An 18924-nucleotide genomic window follows, 5' to 3' on the forward strand; every position below is an offset into this window, starting at 1 on the left:
TTTGGTCGGCCACGCGTCGCACCACCAGCCAAGAGCCCAATGTCAACTCTCCCTTCTATAAATAGGGATCTCCACCAACAGGAAGTATCTTAATCTCTTCACTCTCTAACATTACTCACTCTATTGATATTTGTCTTCACTATTCACTCACTAAGTTCATACACTGACTTGATCGTCGGAGAACCTTTTCAGGTACCTCCATCGACGGGTCCAGCTCTCCTACTTCCTCCTGCTGCTTGACGACTACCTTCCACCCCTTCATCAACATCTGATCAACCACTGTCCACATCTTTGTGTTCTAATAAAGAACAATATATATATATAGCTTGAAAGCTAAAAGTGGGAACATTACAATTGCTACATAAAAAATATGCATAATTCAACCAACCTCATGTGCTTCATGTTGGTTGAAGAAGCTAAAGTCGACACGCTATTTTGTTTGCACATTTGATAAGTCCTTATTGAAAATGTAAGAAGATATCTTGAACTAAATATTTGGAAAGATGACATGTTGTATATGTTTAAGAGGTTTTTTTGGTTTCCCATATGTATCATCGCACTGGAGGCAATCCTGTCCGAGCCGGGAACATCCACAGGTACGTGGGGCTAACTCTCCAAACATACATTTTTTCCATCCACAAGACTCAAACTCGAGTTCTTGCTTAAGGGGAATCAAGTATGTACCACTTGAACCAACGTCCTTTGGTATATGTTTAAGAGGTTAACCCAACTTATGAATATGTAGACAGTAATAAGTTGTTGATCTACAGTAATGACAATGTAGATATATACCTTATTGATAGTATGTAGTTAGTTATACATTACATTAAAGTTTAGTTTGTATGAAGTCCAAGTTTAGAATTTTAATCAACTTTATGATTAAAAAGTTAATAAATAAATGAATTTTAAATCATTTTATAAACATAGATAACATATTTTCCAATAATTATGTTTGTATGTTTGGGTTAATACTAGTTGATGCCTTACACACTGCGTTTAGATCTTTCGAAGTTGGGCTAATCCATCATGGGCTTTGTTGAATCACCTCATGTTCCTAAAATCTATCTACTACAACTTGTATAATAAAACAAAGAGACTTAATTGAGTATTTAACAAGCTGATCGAATAATTAATTTGTGAATAGCTCATGACACTTTTAGTACTATTTCCCTCGTGTCATAAAATTTATGTGTTTGACACTACCCACAAACATGGTTCTAAGACTAATCTTTGGGTCTCCATAGGATTTAGGATTCAGTAATTTCCAAAACGAAAACTCCAAGCTTCTTCAAGTAGAAATTAGCTTGAGACGCAATCCACATCCACTACAAACTTAGTAAATATTTTTACATTTAACATACACCAAAGTTAAGAATAATACCTCATACAAATACTTACATACACATTAACTCATATTTTCATAATTTTTATTCGATTATTATAATTGCATTCACTTTATATTTAAAAAAATAAGCCCTTTCAGATGACCATCCAAAAATATATCTGGATGTGAAACAAAAAAGGTGGGTGCAGAACGAAATTCATAAAAATATGTCTCATCAATTTGAATATATATTTTTCGGCCGCTCGTATCCTTGATTTTTGTTGGCAGTTGCAACTGTTCTTTGGGCTCTGCTATAATGTTGTGGGTTTAATCAGACAACCCATTTACAGCTCTAAATGGAGTATACTCAACCCACACAAAATGTGCCATCGTTGGACTCTTGTTTATCAACTTGCTAGGAAAAAAACAAAACAAACGAAAAAAATGTTTATAAACTCCAAAATCCAAATGATAGTAAGACATAACAGGATTAAGTTTGAACTTTTTGAAAATTATAAAGGGAAAGAAATTGGAAAAACTTTGTTTTCTCTGGTTGTTGAATGCAGATGACCTTTGGTAGAACAATGCTACTTTACCATCCACTTCAAAACAAAATTGCTACTTTACCATCCCATTTGTCGGAAGACAGCACCTTTAATGTATTAAAATTGAAGTATAATTGTGATGGTAAGGTAATATATGTAAAGGTGTAGATAGATACATTCGCCTCAATATTTACTTAATCAAAGTGTGTCTACAATATCAAAGAAAAACCATGCACATTGTGATTTTAATGGCCACACCATATCGGTCATCGAACCGATTAAAATACTAATATAGTAGTATGTTATATACCAATTGAACTTTATATCTATGAAATTTATATATACATATAGAGGTTTGTTAACATATGTTCATCTCATTGAAGGAACATTATTAAACATTGGTCAAAAATTATCCTACTATGTTTAACTAAATTTAAGTTTTATCCCAAAGTTATTATATTAAATAACTTAAAATAAAGTTGTCTTCCTACCCAAACCCTCCGCTTCCAATTCATTTTTGTAATTTCAATGGGTATGTAGTAGAGGAGCCGTCCAGAAGGTAAACCTTTCACATCCACACAGGGCCGGTTTCCTCCACTGAGAAAGTGGCACCACAGGGGTTTTCACGCTGGTTTCTTTGACTGTGTATTGTCCTCAGTTTGCTTTGCTCCATTCCGCTGGTTTCTTTCACGCTGGTTTGCTTTGCTCCATTCCGAGTCTAATAGGTTTGGTTTTTAGTATAATTCAGTGACCAAATTGAATATAAAGATATGATTCGGTTCACTTCAATTAATTATAAATTTTATTGTAGGAATCGAATCAGTCATGAATGGTTCAGTTTAATTCGCAATGTTCCTTATTTTTTATATAAAAAATCCTATACTAAAAGTTTAAAATATATTTCATGAAACATTGTTTGTCCATAAAAGAAAAAATATTACTATTATTAGATTCCATAATTAGCAACATGTATCACAATTAATAATTATATAATTGTACGATTATAATTAGTAACATATAATGACCTTCAGAAGTGGATCATGTTTTAGACATTGATCTGTTTGCTTTAGTGTAGTTTTGTTTTCTCTATTTCGATGTACCAAAAAAATAGTAACATATAACAATTTAATAACATATATAGCAATTAGTAACATATATAACAATATAATTTATAATTAATATCATATGAGAATTATTAACACTTATAACATTAACATATAATAATTTATAGTATAGGCTAGTTTTAAACTCAATATCATGAAAAGTTAGAAGATATATTTCAAATTATTAAATCATTTGGAAAGTTGAACATATGTATAGCAATTCAGTAAGTAGTAACATATATAACAATAATATATATAATAATTTAGTAACATACATAATAATAAAATTCATGTAAAATTGCTAATCTAACTTGAACGGTTTAATTCAGTTCCTAAATTTAGTGAGTGAGTAATAAATAAAATTTATTTCTTTAATATGCGGTTCATTAGTTTCCTAAATTTTAAAAACTATAAACTAAACCGAACTTAAACGGTCCTTAAAAAAAATAGAATCGAACTGTGAAATTGAATTGAACCACATTTTATAGTTGGTTCGGTTTAGTGCCATTGGTTTCATGGTTTAAACTTGAACCGGTTACACCTTTGTATGTATCATAGAACAATGTTGCCACCTCCTTCTTTTCATCAATTTCTAATTTCAATGTCAGAATCTTGTTTTTCCTTTTTAATTAGATCTTGCCTGAATCAATTTATGCACAAAATCATTGGTCCAGCCTGCCCCCATGTTCCATTTGTTTGTTTATAAATTTGCTTAATTTTTTAATTTTAGGATAAACATCCAACACTAATTTGCTTAATTGGACAGCGAGAGAGACTGGGGAAGACACACATAGAAGAAACTAAAGTGAAGGAAACCAACTACATGGAGGAACTATCAATGTGTGTGCACTGTGTGTATATTGAGAGGTGAGAGGTTTGTTTGTTCTGGTAGGCTAGCAGAAAAAGTACATGATAGTTAGGCTTCGAAGGAACTCTATTTTAGGTTTTTACTATAATAATTTTGGGATAAAACTTAGGTTGAGTTAAATAGTGAAGAATATTTTTAACCAATTTTGTAGGTACACGCTGCTAAATATTCCTTTCTTAGAGTAAGGTGGATTTAGTTAGCAAACTCATACTTAAATATTATACTAACATTAATGTGAAAAGCTAATAAGAAATGTGATAAATATTTTTATTTAAATTATTTATCAAAACAAAATGTGTGATTTAATAATATATGATTTTTTTGAAGTATAAACAAGTGCAATGATTGCATTTGAGTTAAAATTTTGTAATTTTAAATTAAAGGTTTATATAACAGGTATGATTTAAATAAAAATCAGTTTATATGATTACATAACTACTATAATTATAATTGTTGTATTAATATCAGGCCAATTCAACTATTTTCCTGTTGATTTGACCTTTTGGATTTTCCTTACTATGATTTTGATTACAGAAGTAGCTTATTGTAAAAGCAAAATCTCCGATATAACTGAACGTTTAGAATCTGCTCATATTTGATGACCAACCGCATGAAAATTAGTAACCAACTTGCCTACTAATTTCGACATATATTTTTCTTTAAAAAAGTGTCAAACCAACTTTAACTTCGTTTAAACAAACTAACAAGTTTCTCTTATGAAGACAAAAAAATCGGTCCTTATAAACTTCACCGTCGGATATGCTTCTTGCAACGGTGCTTTAGTGCTTCTTTAAGTGTAGCCTTGTGAAGCATTAAAGCCATGACTTTAAAGTGTTATAACATCTTGGTCCACTTAATTGTTATTGTAAATTTGAGCTATTATAGAAATGCAGCTGCGCAAAAGAGTGGCTTAGGAGCCTCTTTCATCTTTGGAGATTCCTTGGTGGATGCAGGAAACAACAATTATTTGTCCACTCTTTCAAAGGCAAATATCCCTCCTAATGGTATTGATTTTAAGGCCTCTGGAGGAAACCCCACTGGCCGATACACCAATGGAAGAACCATTGGTGACATAGTAGGTAATATTATTTCTTCTTTCCCATACATCCTGTGCCTCATTCTAACACTTCTTTTTCATTGGAGAGTCTATTACTAGAATATAATATAATTGTTTTTCTTAATTTTTAAATTTATTTATTAAAAATTAATTCAAAATTATGAGTATTAGATATTTTTTATGTCATCTCTCATCATCTTGGTTTAGTATTGGACTTTTCAATACTACAGTATTTATTATCCTATATATATATATATATATTATTTTTTATACTACTAAATATATTGATCAGATAAAAAATTAATTTTTTTTGGAGTTTGTGACTACCCTCTCAACATATATACTGTCTTGTTAACAAATAATTAAAACTTTTTTGTGTAGCTAAACAAACAACATTTTAATTATGCTTGTTAACAAACAATTGACACACCTTTTGGTACAAAAACGGCTTACATTTGATTCTGATAATGTCTTTGCTTTTTATTCAATAACCTTTTCAGGAGAGGAATTAGGACAACCAAATTTTGCTGCCCCATTTTTGGCCCCCAATGCAACTGGCAAAGCTATACTCTATGGAGTGAATTATGCTTCAGGAGGAGGAGGGATTCTGAATGCAACCGGAAGAATATTTGTCAGTATTTGTAACTTCCCTATAACTATTTCCTAATTAATCCTAGTTTACAATAAAATTGAACAATGACACAATACTTTTATGCTACCCTTACACAGTTATATATATATTTTCTTGTAATTTCGTCATCGCCAAAAAATAACACTTTTCTCATGTAGTGTAACCAAATAATTTTGTTTCTTGTAACAAAAAATAATAATAATTTTACTTCTTTAGTCTTATTCAAAATATTTAATAAGAATAATTTTTGTTTCATTTCAGGTGAATAGGATAGGAATGGACATTCAAGTAGATTATTTCAGCATAACAAGAAAACAGATTGACAAATTGCTGGGTGAATCTAAAGCCGAACAATACATATCGAAGCAATCAATTTTCTCCATCACTGTTGGGGCCAATGATTTTCTCAACAATTATCTTCTTCCAATTCTTTCCATTGGGGCCAGAATCTCCCAAAGCCCAGATTCTTTTATAGATGACATGATTAATCATTTCCGGGTCCAACTTACTGTATGCATCTCAATCTAAATTTCACAATAACTAAACAAAATCACCAGTTAGTCTAGACCACCACATCATTTGTTGTTTTTATAGCAATTTGATACATCACAAGATGATGATATCACTTATAAATCAATCATTAATAAATAAAGTATCACTTTATGACTATGTTACTTTTCATATAGTGTAAGAGAATTTGTAGGAAGATATATATCATTTTCATAATGGAAATGAAAACTATGGTTGTTTGAATTGCAGAGACTTTACAAAATGGATGCTAGGAAGTTTGTTATTGGCAACGTTGGTCCAATAGGCTGTATACCATACCAAAAGACAATAAATCAGCTGAATGAAAATCAGTGTGTGGATTTGGCTAACAAGCTTGCACTTCAATATAATGCCCGATTGAAAGATTTGCTTGCTGAGCTAAATGACAACCTTCCTGGTGCCACCTTTGTCCTTGCAAATGTGTACGATTTAGTGATGGAACTCATAGAAAATTATGATAAATATGGTAAGCAGTTCCTTTCTTCTTTTTTATGATATATTATAATCTTCATTCAAAATATCAAATGAATTTTGAACATAGAGTTAAAGAACATACATATTGGAAAAAAATAAATGACATTTGTACTTGTATACCTCCCATTTTAACAAGAAGGGAGTTAATGGAGACCATGGATGACAAGATTAATGAAAAGGTAAAAACAAAAAAAAACCATTTAGAGCCTGAAGATTCATTCCTACATCACTCAAATTGAAATAAGAATATTTTCTTTCATTTGTAAGATTCTTATTTATTAAGAATACTCATTCTATAAGAACATTATTGTAGTTATTCATATTAGAAAATATGGACCTCAAAGTAAAAAGGATGAAAAATAAATAGTGTAAGGTGTAAGACCTAAATAAGAATAAGAGTGATATTTATTATTGTAAAAAAATTAAATATTATTTTTAATTTTTTGGAATGTATATTAAATTTTAAATTATTATATAGGGCCAAATAAAAATGAAGCTGATATTCTCCTATATAAATGTTATTAGCTTCCATACCAAAGTTGTGTAAGACAAGATAGAAGGTTATTTTGTTTTTTTTAAATTTATTTAATTGTTTTTACATAAGCTTGTAGGTTTTCACGACACTATACATCTCTTGTTCTAACATAAGCTACGAGTCTCTCACTAATGTTAGTAAAAGAAAGGAAAGTATAGTCAACACTAGTTTAATCTTTTAATCAAATATTAATTTGCAGGATTCACAACATCAAGTAGAGCATGTTGCGGAAATGGGGGTCAATTTGCAGGGATAATTCCATGTGGGCCTAGTTCTAGTGTATGCACAGATAGGTACAAGCATGTGTTCTGGGATCCTTACCATCCAAGCGAAGCTTCAAACCTAATCATTGCCAAACAGCTACTTGACGGAGACAAGAGATATATATCTCCTGTTAATCTTAGGCAACTTCGAGATCTTTGATCATTTGATCATTTATATTGTTGATTATGTACCTCAAAATGTTTACACAATTATACACTCCATTCCCCTTTATATTTTTGTTTATATGTTGTGTATCAAACTGTTGCTGTTAACAACAACTTCTGGCGTGAGTGCTTGCTCTATTTTCTACAATTGACTTGCTTGTAATTTTACAATTATCCTGATTTCTCCCATTTTCTTTTTTAATGTTTTTATGTATCATTTATTATGATTCTTGGTTTTAATTACATTGACATGTAAACAATTGGCCCTTTCAGTGCATCTCCGTACTCCAAGGATAGTGACTAGTTTCAATTTGATATCGGGACTGGGGAGGATTTCATTTTGGCGTGACTGTCATGATCTTGATGATGAAGATTTTGTAATAAAATTCATAGGTATAGGAAGTAGATATTTTCTAATACTAGTTTCTTGATTAGGTAGTTTAAAAAAGTCTGAAAAGATACAAAATATATTAAAAAAACAAGGAAAAAAACCTATAACTCACATCATTACCATCTATTTAATTTTTTATTTTTTAAGGTAAAATTACCTATTATTTAGTTACATGCATTAATGAAGTTCAAGGATAAATTACAATAATCTTTTATTCACAATCATAATATATTCTTTGCATATATTTTCTTCTTCTTCTTTATATATATTAATCTTATTTCACCCAATACCAACATCAGTTTGAGGCATTTTGAGCAAACAAGATCTGGTTTATATGATTAATGATCATGTTTGGATAGACAAGATCCAATCTATACAATTGTCAATCATGTTCAAGAATGTTGACCTAATCAAGGGAAAGGATGTCAACTTCAATACAAGGTCAGGTTAATGCATGCTATGCCCAAAAGCTTTCACTCACATGCAAGGATATGACACCTATGTAGTGGATAAGTTCACTTTGCCCACACGACTAAGGATGGCAACGAGTACTAGGACATGTGGGTACCCGTAGATAATATCCACAACGAGTAGGATCTAGGTCTATGCTTTTGGACCCGTGAGAAATTGGAACTTGAAATTCTTAGATTCGCTGCTAAACGGGGCTAGGTCTGGGTAATGAGGTATTCAAACCCGCTATTCCTACCTTTATATATATGTATCATATTAATCATAATTGTAACATATAATATTATATTGTTAATTTATAAATGTGATTATTATCTTATTAAATAATGATGTTATGTGGTTAATTCATATATGTGTTGTAATTTTTGTTGATTAAATAATTCTTATTAAATAAGTTATCCATTATAATTTTAAAGTATTGACTTTGTTTTTTATGTTTGTTTGAGTAAAATATGTTATATTTAATAGTCCATTTAAACTATGTTTAAGTTATGTTTTATAACTATTTTATTGTTTTTCTCCTTTTGGTTGCCTAAATAACATAGGATCATAGGAAATAAATGCACAATTTTTTAAATTACTCGTAATTAATTTTAATATTTTATGAATTTACGGATATTCGTGAATCTGTTGGGTACCCAAAGACCTGTATATAGCAGACTCAACAGGTATCTACATAGGTCTAGATCTAAAAAATGAAGCAATGAGTCAGGTTTAGGAGCATTAGTCAAACTCATCCAGACACATTGTCATCCTTAAACACGACAAATGTAGTTCAAATCTACAATACTATCAAACTAATAGGCCGTTGAAAGGACAAGGTCATATTGTTCAAAATGGTGACACCTCCACTTAAAGTTTAATCTTTTCCACCTTACAGTATAACTAGGTGAAACAGTTCATAAAGAAATGACATTATGTCATCTTTACTTCCTTGCTCTAAACCTACTCAAGATAGTCATTTTTCAATTACCATCTAAGTAGATCCAAGGCCAATAACTTCTCGGTTCATCCAAGCAACCCAAGTTCCAATAGCCTTCAAGGCCGATAACCCCGAATCCAGCTAGGGAACTCAGTTATCCATAACCCTTCTTCTATGTGAATCTAGATTCTGCAACAACTTTTTTCTCAAATAATTTACACATTCAAACTGAAGGATATCCAGACTAACAATGTCATGGTTGTTTTCTGTCATAAAAAAGATGGGCTATTTAAAAAGAACTTCTCATAATGTCAAAATTCTAACTGGCCTCTTAAATCAAGTTGGCGTTTCTTAACACAATATGTATAAATTTAATTTTATATCACTAATGACGATTGAATACCAATTTATTAATGTTTTGTACTATTATTGATTCCGTTAATTGTTAAAAAATATAATTTTTTATTATTTATAAAAATATAGAAAATTTTATTTGAAAATTAATCTTAAATATAATGTAAAAATAATTTAAAATTTTGATATATGGTACAAAAGATCTTTAATAGGATTATTACATTAAATATTTCTGCATTTTAAAATTGTTATGAAATTAAATCATTTATATCCAGAGCATTACCTCATAACTAGTTAGTGGATAAATTCTTTTACTTGTATATATGTTACATGTGGTACTTGCTCAATCTTTAATGAGAAAAATGATCGTATAATATATAAGAACTTTTGTAAGTTAAATTGAGAAGAGAAATGAACATTTTTCTTACGTGGACAACAAAATGTCACACATTCCTTTTTGAGTAAATAAAAGAGGTAACAAAATTTGTTGCACACTCATTTGTTTTAAAAAAGGCAAAGGTTAATATTGTTAGGAAAAATGTAATCCAAATGTATTAGTGATTGATTAGATGTATTAGTGAAGAATTAGTTAAATTTGTTAAAACTTACTATTTCTGGTTCGGAATTTAAAATTCCGGTTTTTCTGTTTTGTACACTTTTTATAAGTAGGAAGTTTTTTTATTCTTCCTTCTTCTATTCTTTTGTTCTGATTCTAAAAATTGGTGTCAAAACACGTTTCAATCTAATAAAGGACCTTAGAACCACAATTCATATATATACAACCTCATCCCTTTTGAAATCCCTTTATTGTGTGTAGAAGTGAACTTGAATTCATTGTGTGTCAATTATCTATTTAAGAAAAGCATTACCTTGAAGCTGTTGAGAGAGGTGTGGAAGTTGCGTGTAAGGGTTGAGAAGTTAAAGACAATATTTGGCTTCAAGATGGTTGGAAATGGAGGGAATCTCCCATCTATAATTCTTCCCATTCTGATAGAGAAGAATTGGGATAGATGGAACACACAAATGAAGGTGTTGTTTAGTTTCCAAGAAGTGAGTGATATGTTTGAGGAGGGTCTTCTTGCACCTGGTCCTGAAGTTACTGAAATTCAGAGGACAATATTCTAGGAGGCCAAGAAGAAAGACAACAAGGTATTGTTTCTTCTTCATCAATGTGTTGATGACACACACTTTGAGAAGATCCATAATGCAACCACTACAAAGGAGGCATGTAACATCTTGATTCGAAGCTATTCTGGTGGATACAAGATCAAAAAGGTAAAACTCCAAACTCTTAGAAGACAATATAAACTACTTAAAATGGAAGAGAATGACAAGGTTGGTGACTACTTCACAAAGGTACTCACAATAACCAACCAGATAAAGGGGTGTGAAGAATTGGTGTCAGATCTCATGATCATTGAGAAAATCATGAGATCATTACCTCAGAAGTTTGATTTCATTGTTATAGTCATAAAAGAGTCAAAATATGTTTCTAGATTACAGGTTGAGGAACTTCAGAGCTCATTGGAAGCTCATGAAATGAGGCTTCTTGAAAGAAATCTCATCAAGAATTATGACCAAGCCCTCAAGATAACTCATTTCAGAGATGAAGAAATAAAAAGAAACAAAAGATGGAAAGGGAAAAAAGGCAAAAGTGATATTGATTGGTCATAATCTTCAGATAGAAGAAGATGGTCAAGAAAGAATAAAAAACAAAATAAGTTTGATAAGAGAAATGAGGTAAGAACACACCTAGAGGGGGTAAATAGGTGTAGTGGATTACTAATCTCACTTTTCTGATATCTGTGCAGAATACAAAGCTGTTGTAGTTAATCGATTATCAACAAGGTTAATCGATTAAAGACAATTGTATTAATCGATTATGATCAACACATTAATCAATTATACTGGTTATTTACTCTTTGAAAAATAGACTTTTCTTGCTTTGAAAATAGTGATGAATTTTGATCTTTACTATCCTAATATTGATTCGTGATTATCAAGAGATTAACAACAATTAACACTTAATCACAAAATGCAAATAAACTCAGAAAGCAAGTAAAGACAGAAACGTAAAGAGATAGGGAAAGAGAAAATGTGCTTGATGATTTTATCCTGGTTCATTTGTGGATCCATTTGCAAACTACATCTAGGCCTCCCGGTTGATCTGGGAGATTTTTATTCACTATCAGAAATGTATATTCAATTACAATCATACTTCAAATAATCCTAGACGGAAACTTCCTTCTTGAAACCGTTGAGCCACCAAGCTCGGTTTGACCACTAACAACGCCTACTTGGATACCACACCTTTCGCGTAATTTGGCCCCATCCGAAATTATCGCTCGAATCAAGACTTCCTACCTCTCGAAGACGATCGATTCTCAACTTGTGATGATACCACACACCACAAGAATTATCCTCAAATTACAGAAAATTCGTCGAGTTACTTTGCACACATAATTGTGTGGATACAGACTTTGAATTCAGCTATATAATGCTTGAGAGAAGATCTCACAAACAGTCCTAAAAACTATATGTGGAAATCATGCATGGTCTTTCAATTGAATTAAAATGTTTAGCACATTGGAAAAGACTTTCTCTCTTTTCTTTCTCTTTTATCTCTTGTAAATGTATGTAAGAAAAACTTCTCAAACATCAACAAGATAGCTATGACAATTAAGCACAATGAATCTTGATTTTTTCTTTCTTTTTGTTCTTTTTTGTTGTATATTGAAAGTGTGAAAACTTCTCCTTTATAAACTGATTTGTTATGTTTCAAAAGCTTTTGTTCATAACTTATTGCAACTGACAATAATCGATTATAAGGTATGTTAATCGATTAACGTGTTTCTTGAAAACAATTTTTCAATTATGACTTAATTGATTAATAACTTGCTTAATTGATTAATAAGCAAAACCCTAGGAGGTTAGCTACTATAACTCCTTTTAATCGATTATACCTTTCTTTAATCGATTAACGGATTTCAACAAGACTTAATCGATTATCAGATGAGTTGATCGATTAATATTGTTTGAAAATTGTTTTTCCTAACTATATGGTAAACACCCTATATGATGAATGAACATGCAACATAATTTTTAGAAATGATTAATTCCTTTATGCACAAAACCATGTATGCCTAATGTAAATGCATGAATCTTTTCTTATCATATATGTAGATGTGGATGTGATGCCTCAACCTATATAATTATTATTTTAGAGTTTATGTGAGACACTTCCATCTTGGGTTTATCTAACCTAAACTCAATACTAGGCAAGCATCTTAGGACTCCAGAATATAAAAAGAAATCCTAAGTTCTATGACGATGACCTTGAGTTTTCAGTATGTTGTTTATTGTGGTGTCTAAGTCTTCAAGATTCGATAGAACACCTTGTCTTCATCAAAAATTAGTAGGTTCGTTATAATGACATCCTTTGACTATTTGCTATTTCAGTGACAAAGGCAAGAAGAATAATCATGAGAAGGAAGCTTTCACAGCACAAGAAGAACTTGAGGAAGAACCACTGATTCTCATGGTCACAAATTATGTAGAACACATCTATGAGTCATGGTATCTTGACTTAGGATGTTCAAATCACATGACTAGCCAGAAGGAGTGGCTTTCATATTTTGATCCAAGTAGGAAAAGCAAAGTAAAGTTTGTAGATGACAACACATTGAGAGTGGAAGGAACTAGTGATGTTTAAATCATGAGGAAGAGTAGATCAAATGCCTTGATCTCATATGTTCTATTCATTCCTGGATTAAAGTGAAATATAATAAGTATTGGTCAATTGGTGTAAAAGGGATTTACTACAATAATGAAAGATGGTCACTGTGAGTTGTTTGATGCTGCGAAAAGACTCATCCTGAAAAGAAAGCTGACCAAGAATAGGACATTTCAAGTAGACATCAAAGATGCTGAAGTGAAATGCCTTTCAGCCATGGAATCCATTGAACGAAAGTTGGTTATGACACTCTAGGTATGGACATTTAAATTTCAAAATCTTATATCAACTTGTTTCAGCCAATATGGTACTTGGAATTCCTCAAACTGCACGACCTAAGAAGATCTATGAGGTTTGTTTGACTGGCAAGCAATCAAGAAGACCTTTCAAGTCTAATTTGAGCATGAGGGCCAGTGGAATTATAGAAGTTGTACACCCAAATATCTGTGGTCCATTTGAAGAACCATCACTTGCTGGAAATAGGTATTTCATTACCTTTGTAGATGAATTTAGTAGGATGATTTGGTTACATGTACTGAAACTAAAACGTGAAGCCTTTGAAGTTTTCCTAAGATTCAAAGCTTCAGTTGAGAGGGAAAGTGGGAAAATGCTCAAAATTATAAGAACAGCTGGTGGAGGTGAGTTCACATCTAATGCATTGAAATCTTACTGTTAAAAGAATGAAATTAGACATGAAATCACTGCTCCATACACCCCTCAACATAATGGACTAGCAGAAAGGAGAAACATGACAATCATGGAAATAGCTAGAAGCTTGACCAAGGAGAAAGGCTTGCCACAAAAACTCTAGGGTGAACCAGTATCAACCTCAACATATATCCTGAATAGAAGTCCAACAAAGAAGCATGAAGGGAAAGTTCCAATTGAAGTTTGGACTGGGCAGAGACCTAGAGTGAGTCATCTCAAGGTTTTTGGGTCAGTAGCATTCAAACATGTACTTAACCAAAAGATAACCAAACTTCAAGATAAGAGTGAAGCAATGGTATTCATTGGATATCATCCTACTGGTGCCTACAAACTGTATGATGCTCTCAATGATAGAGTGCAGATTAGCATGAATGTTATTGTATTAGAAAATGAAAGTTGGAATTGGGAAAGTAAGACAACCAACATGAGAAGAATCATGCCTGAGATTATGAATGAAGAAGCTGACACAAAAGGTAAAGAAGTGAGAATCTATGATGTTCCTACTACTTAAAGATCTCAAAGGGTAAGATCAATGCCTACCAGGTTCACTAACTATGAAGTGCTTCATGATTGTTAAATCAACGATGAAGGTAACTTGGTGCACCTAACACTTATGGCTGAATCAGAATCAATTAATGAGAATGAGGCTCTGAAGAGTTTAGTTTGTAAGGATGCAATGACTGAAGAAATCATATCTATTGAAAAGAATAAAACATGGAACCTTGTTGAACTTCCAAAGGGCAAGCACCAAATAGGAGTGAAATGGGTGTTCCAGCAAAAACTTAACCCTGGTGGATCTATGTCTAAGTATAAGGCAAGATTAGTGGCTAAAGGGTTTCTACAAATGGGAGGTCTGAATTATTCAGAAGTATTTGCTCTAGTAGCTCAAATAGAAACCATAAGACTGGTTATGGCAATTGCCTGTGCTAGGAATTGGACATTATTTCAACTTGATGTAAAGTCAGCCTTTCTACATGATCCTTTAGAAGAATAAGTCTATATTCAGAAGCCCCCTGGATTCATTGTAAGAGGAAAGGAACATCAAGTTTATAAACTTAGCAAAGCCCTATATGGCTTAAAACAAGCACCAAGAGCTTGGAACAAAAGGATTGACTCATTTTATTCAAACTTAAGTTTACAAAATGCATTGTTTAGCATGGTGTATATGTGAAGAATAAAGGAAATGGTGATGTGATGATTATATGCCTATATATGGATGACATACTCATTATTGGATCCAATTTAAGAGGAATTGAAGAATACAAAAGAATCATGGAAGCTGAATTTGAAATGACAAATTTGGAAAGTTAAGTTACTTTCTTGGAATATAATTCACATATACCTCCACTAGTCTTTTGATGCATCAGAAGAAGTATGCAAAGGATGTGCTGCAGAGATTCAACATGACCTCATGCAATTCAGTAAACAGTCCAGTTGACACAGGTGTGAAGCTCTCAAGAGATGAAGATGGTGAGACTGTTAATGAGACTCTATTCAAACAGATCATGGGATCCTTGAGATTCCTATGCAATAGCAGACCTAATCTATATTATGGAGTTGGACTTGTGAGTAGGTTTATGTGCAATCCAAAGAAGTCTCATATGCTGGCAGCAAAAATATTGTTAAGGTATATACAAGGAACAACTGATTATGGAGTATTATTTCCAATCAAAAGGCAAGAAGTAGAGTTAGAAATGATTGGGTTTGTAGACTCAAATTACTGTAGTGACTTGGTTGAAAGGAAAAGTACCTCAGGGTACTTGTTCTTGTTGAATGATGCTCCAATCTCCTGGTGTTCTAAGAAGCAGCCAATGGTTGCCTTATCTAGTTGTGAAGTAGAGTACATCTTAGGGACTTATGCTGCATGTCAAGATGTTTGACTTGAAGAATTGATGAGAGAAATGAAGATTGAGGTCAAGACACCAATGCAGCTTAAGATTGACAACATTTCTACAATTAGCTTTTCCAAAAATCTAGTGAGCCACGGAAGAAGGAAGCACATAGAGGTAAGATTTCAAGAAAGAAGATAAGAGTTGTATCAATTAGACATTTGGCTTAAGGGAGAATGTTAGAAACAAAATGTAATCCAAATGTATTAGTGATTGATTAGATGTATTAATGAAGGATTAGTTAAGTTTGTTAAAACTTACTATTTTTGGTTAGGAATTTAAAATTCTGGTTTTTTTTTGTTGTGAACACTTTCTATTAGTAGGAAGTTTTTCTCTTCTTTGATATGAATGAATTTGGTGAATCATTACTACACAATTACTTCTTCCTTCTTCTATTCTTTTGCTGTAATTCTAACAAATATATGAATTTATTATATAATTTTATTGTACAAATGGTTGATAAAACTAATGTGAGTGATAATTAGAGAGGATGAAATGTTAAGAACAACCCTTTTGTTAAAATGATGTCTATGATATAGTGTTGTAAGACCGTGTTAGATTCTATGATGATCAAAAGGTAAAGAGTGTGATTTATAGGAATGAAACTACTGGGAAGAATAATCATGTACCAAAAAAAGATTAGTTCTATAACTATAGAGTATGAGAGTATATATTTGGTAGTAAAAAATAAATGATGTATAAGTCCTACGAAAATTATTTTCAGACTACCGTAATCAATTTTTACTTTTATTATTAAAAAATGCTCTTGTGAAAGTGAAAACTATTGTGTCTGCACACAATTTAGCGACGAATTAGCATGCATAGCTCATTTCTTTCTTTAACATAAAAAGGCATTTCACAATTGTGCATTATAAGACAAAACTTTTAAGAAAATGGAAATAATTAAATCCAAGTATGTAATTAGTTCACTACTTTTTGCTTGAGAAAGAGGCTCTGTGTTAATCTACTAATATTAAACTAAGAGAGAGAGAAGGAGAGTTTCTAACCGTTAAAAAAACTGCAAAGTTTCCTACAGTTATAAAAATTGTAGAGCAATGGAGGTGAAGGACAAGGTATGAGGTTATAGAGATTTTCAAAATCATGAAATAGTTATACATAAATAGTGTTTCATAATAAACATTACATTGTTGTATGGTTTAGTGGTCATCTTAGGATTGAGAGAAAAACAGAGAGTAGTGAAGTGTAACTGCCCTTAACTGCTTTCTATAGAAGGAAAAATACAACTACCTTTTATATTACATTTGATGAATAGTCTAAGCTAACACATAAATAATCATAACTAGCTAAACTAATAAAACAAATAAGAAAGCATCAAGCCAACATACCCCCTGAAGTTGGGTGGTAGAGGGAACACAAACCCAACTTGGAAGCAAATGAATGAAAAGAAGCTTGGGGTAATGGCTTGGTGAAAGCATAAGTCAGTTGATCCCCAAATGTAATAGGAAGAAGATGAGTAAGACCCTTTTGAATCGTCTCACGAACTACGTGACAATCAACCTCAATATGCTTGGATCTCTCCTGAAACACGAGATTATGAGCCAAGTAAATAGTAGATCTATTATTAGAGTACACTAAGGCAAGGTTGAGCAAAAGGATGTGCAGATCTGCAAACAAGTAATTGTGCCATTGCACCTCACAAGCTAGGCTTCCTAAAGCTCTATATCCAGCTTCATAAGAGGACCTGCTAACTGTGTTTTGCTTCTTGGATTTCCAATAGATTAGGGAAGGCCGAATCCGAGTTAGCAAAACTAGCAAGCTTGATCTCAAAAATGGAGGAGAAAAACAAGCCCTGAGTAAGAGAAGACTTCAAGTAATGAAGGAATTTGAGGGTTTCTTTATAATGTACATCCATAGGTTTGCACGTAAAGAGGTCGAGTTGTTGCACTCCATAGACTAAATCTGACGTGGAGATAGTGAGATAAAGTAATCTCCCAACCAGCCTTCTATAACAGAAAACATCACAGAAAGGAATCTGATGAACAATATATTACACACTATTCATAACCTTAATTTAGCACGATTGATGATTCTTGGTGCCTAATGGACTTTGTTTCACATGGTTTAGTGTTTTAGACTTTATTGTACTAATATTCCTAAAATGAGTTAATTTGGGATTATTTAGTCTGATTAAATCTATTATCATTTTCAGATCATATTTGACACCAATGACATTTTGGGCATTATGGAAGTGGAGGATATGTGTTGAAGTGAAAATTGTCTTTTTATTTTTAGGAGTTATTTGGTTTTAGCTTTGGGCCCATTGTTTAGGGCCCATTTTCGGTTTTACTCTTTGTAAAAGAGGAAATCCGAATTCCATTCTTACTCTTTATATTCACTCATTTTAGAATTATGTTTTCTCCTCTTTTGCTCTGCTAGGGTTTCACATGTTCTTCATTTTCGGTTTTCATTCATCTTCTTCATTTTTGGTTTCTTTCTCCCACTCAATAGAAGGCTAAACTTGTAGACTAAATTCCTTTGGTAATGTATCACAACTCTTGAGGTTTTATTATTAATGTATTTTTGGTTTCTTTATTTTTGATTTCTTCTATGTTAGAAACTGGTTTATGAGTTTATCTTCGCTTAGCTGATTTACTCTTTCTAGTGCATGAATGCTTAGTTCGTATGAATTTGTTAATCGTTTCATGCTTATACTGATTTCGCCTAGTTAGAGGTTTAGGTTCTGGAACTTTGAATTGATTATCGCTTATTTAATTGATTCTCAACAAATTCAGATGTTAATGGTTGGAATCTGAGAATAATCTTTTGAAACTGAGGATTGAGTTGTGAACAAAGGAACCAAAGAGATTTAGCCGTTTTTTACATTGCTTAACTACTGTTTTCGAATTTGATTTATGTTCATACTATCCAACAACAAAAACCCCCTTGTGTATGTGTGTGAGTATAAGGTGTTTGAAGCTTTGCTT

The 18924-nt window shown here is 32.0% G+C and overlaps 2 protein-coding genes across 2 annotated transcripts; both read left to right on the forward strand.

Moving 5' to 3' along the window:
- Positions 4602 to 7718, forward strand: LOC109351409 (GDSL esterase/lipase At2g23540-like). Its single transcript, XM_019592912.1, has 5 exons — positions 4602 to 4919; positions 5398 to 5528; positions 5790 to 6038; positions 6288 to 6543; positions 7286 to 7718. Exons 1-5 carry the CDS (start codon positions 4661 to 4663, stop codon positions 7507 to 7509), a joined length of 1119 nt encoding a protein of 372 aa, XP_019448457.1. The 5' UTR covers positions 4602 to 4660; the 3' UTR covers positions 7510 to 7718.
- On the forward strand, positions 10967 to 13361 carry LOC109350630. The gene is made up of 2 exons (XM_019591855.1): positions 10967 to 11316; positions 13109 to 13361. The coding sequence occupies exons 1-2, from the start codon at positions 10967 to 10969 to the stop codon at positions 13359 to 13361; spliced, it is 603 nt and encodes a 200-aa protein (XP_019447400.1).

Source organism: Lupinus angustifolius, chromosome LG06 (assembly GCF_001865875.1).
Source record: "Lupinus angustifolius cultivar Tanjil chromosome LG06, LupAngTanjil_v1.0, whole genome shotgun sequence".
NCBI lineage: Eukaryota > Viridiplantae > Streptophyta > Magnoliopsida > Fabales > Fabaceae > Lupinus > Lupinus angustifolius.

Bases quoted from the DNA above. Each gene is read 5' to 3' on its own strand.
- LOC109351409 (XM_019592912.1), top strand. From the start codon at position 4,661: ATGACTTTAAAGTGTTATAACATCTTGGTCCACTTAATTGTTATTGTA. The intron at 4,920-5,397 runs GTAATATTATTT...TAACCTTTTCAG, and splicing joins AACCATTGGTGACATAGTAG to GAGAGGAATTAGGACAACCA. The intron at 5,529-5,789 runs GTCAGTATTTGT...GTTTCATTTCAG, and splicing joins ATGCAACCGGAAGAATATTT to GTGAATAGGATAGGAATGGA.
- LOC109350630 (XM_019591855.1), top strand. From the start codon at position 10,967: ATGGAAGAGAATGACAAGGTTGGTGACTACTTCACAAAGGTACTCACA. The intron at 11,317-13,108 runs GTCATAATCTTC...TTGCTATTTCAG, and splicing joins GGCAAAAGTGATATTGATTG to TGACAAAGGCAAGAAGAATA.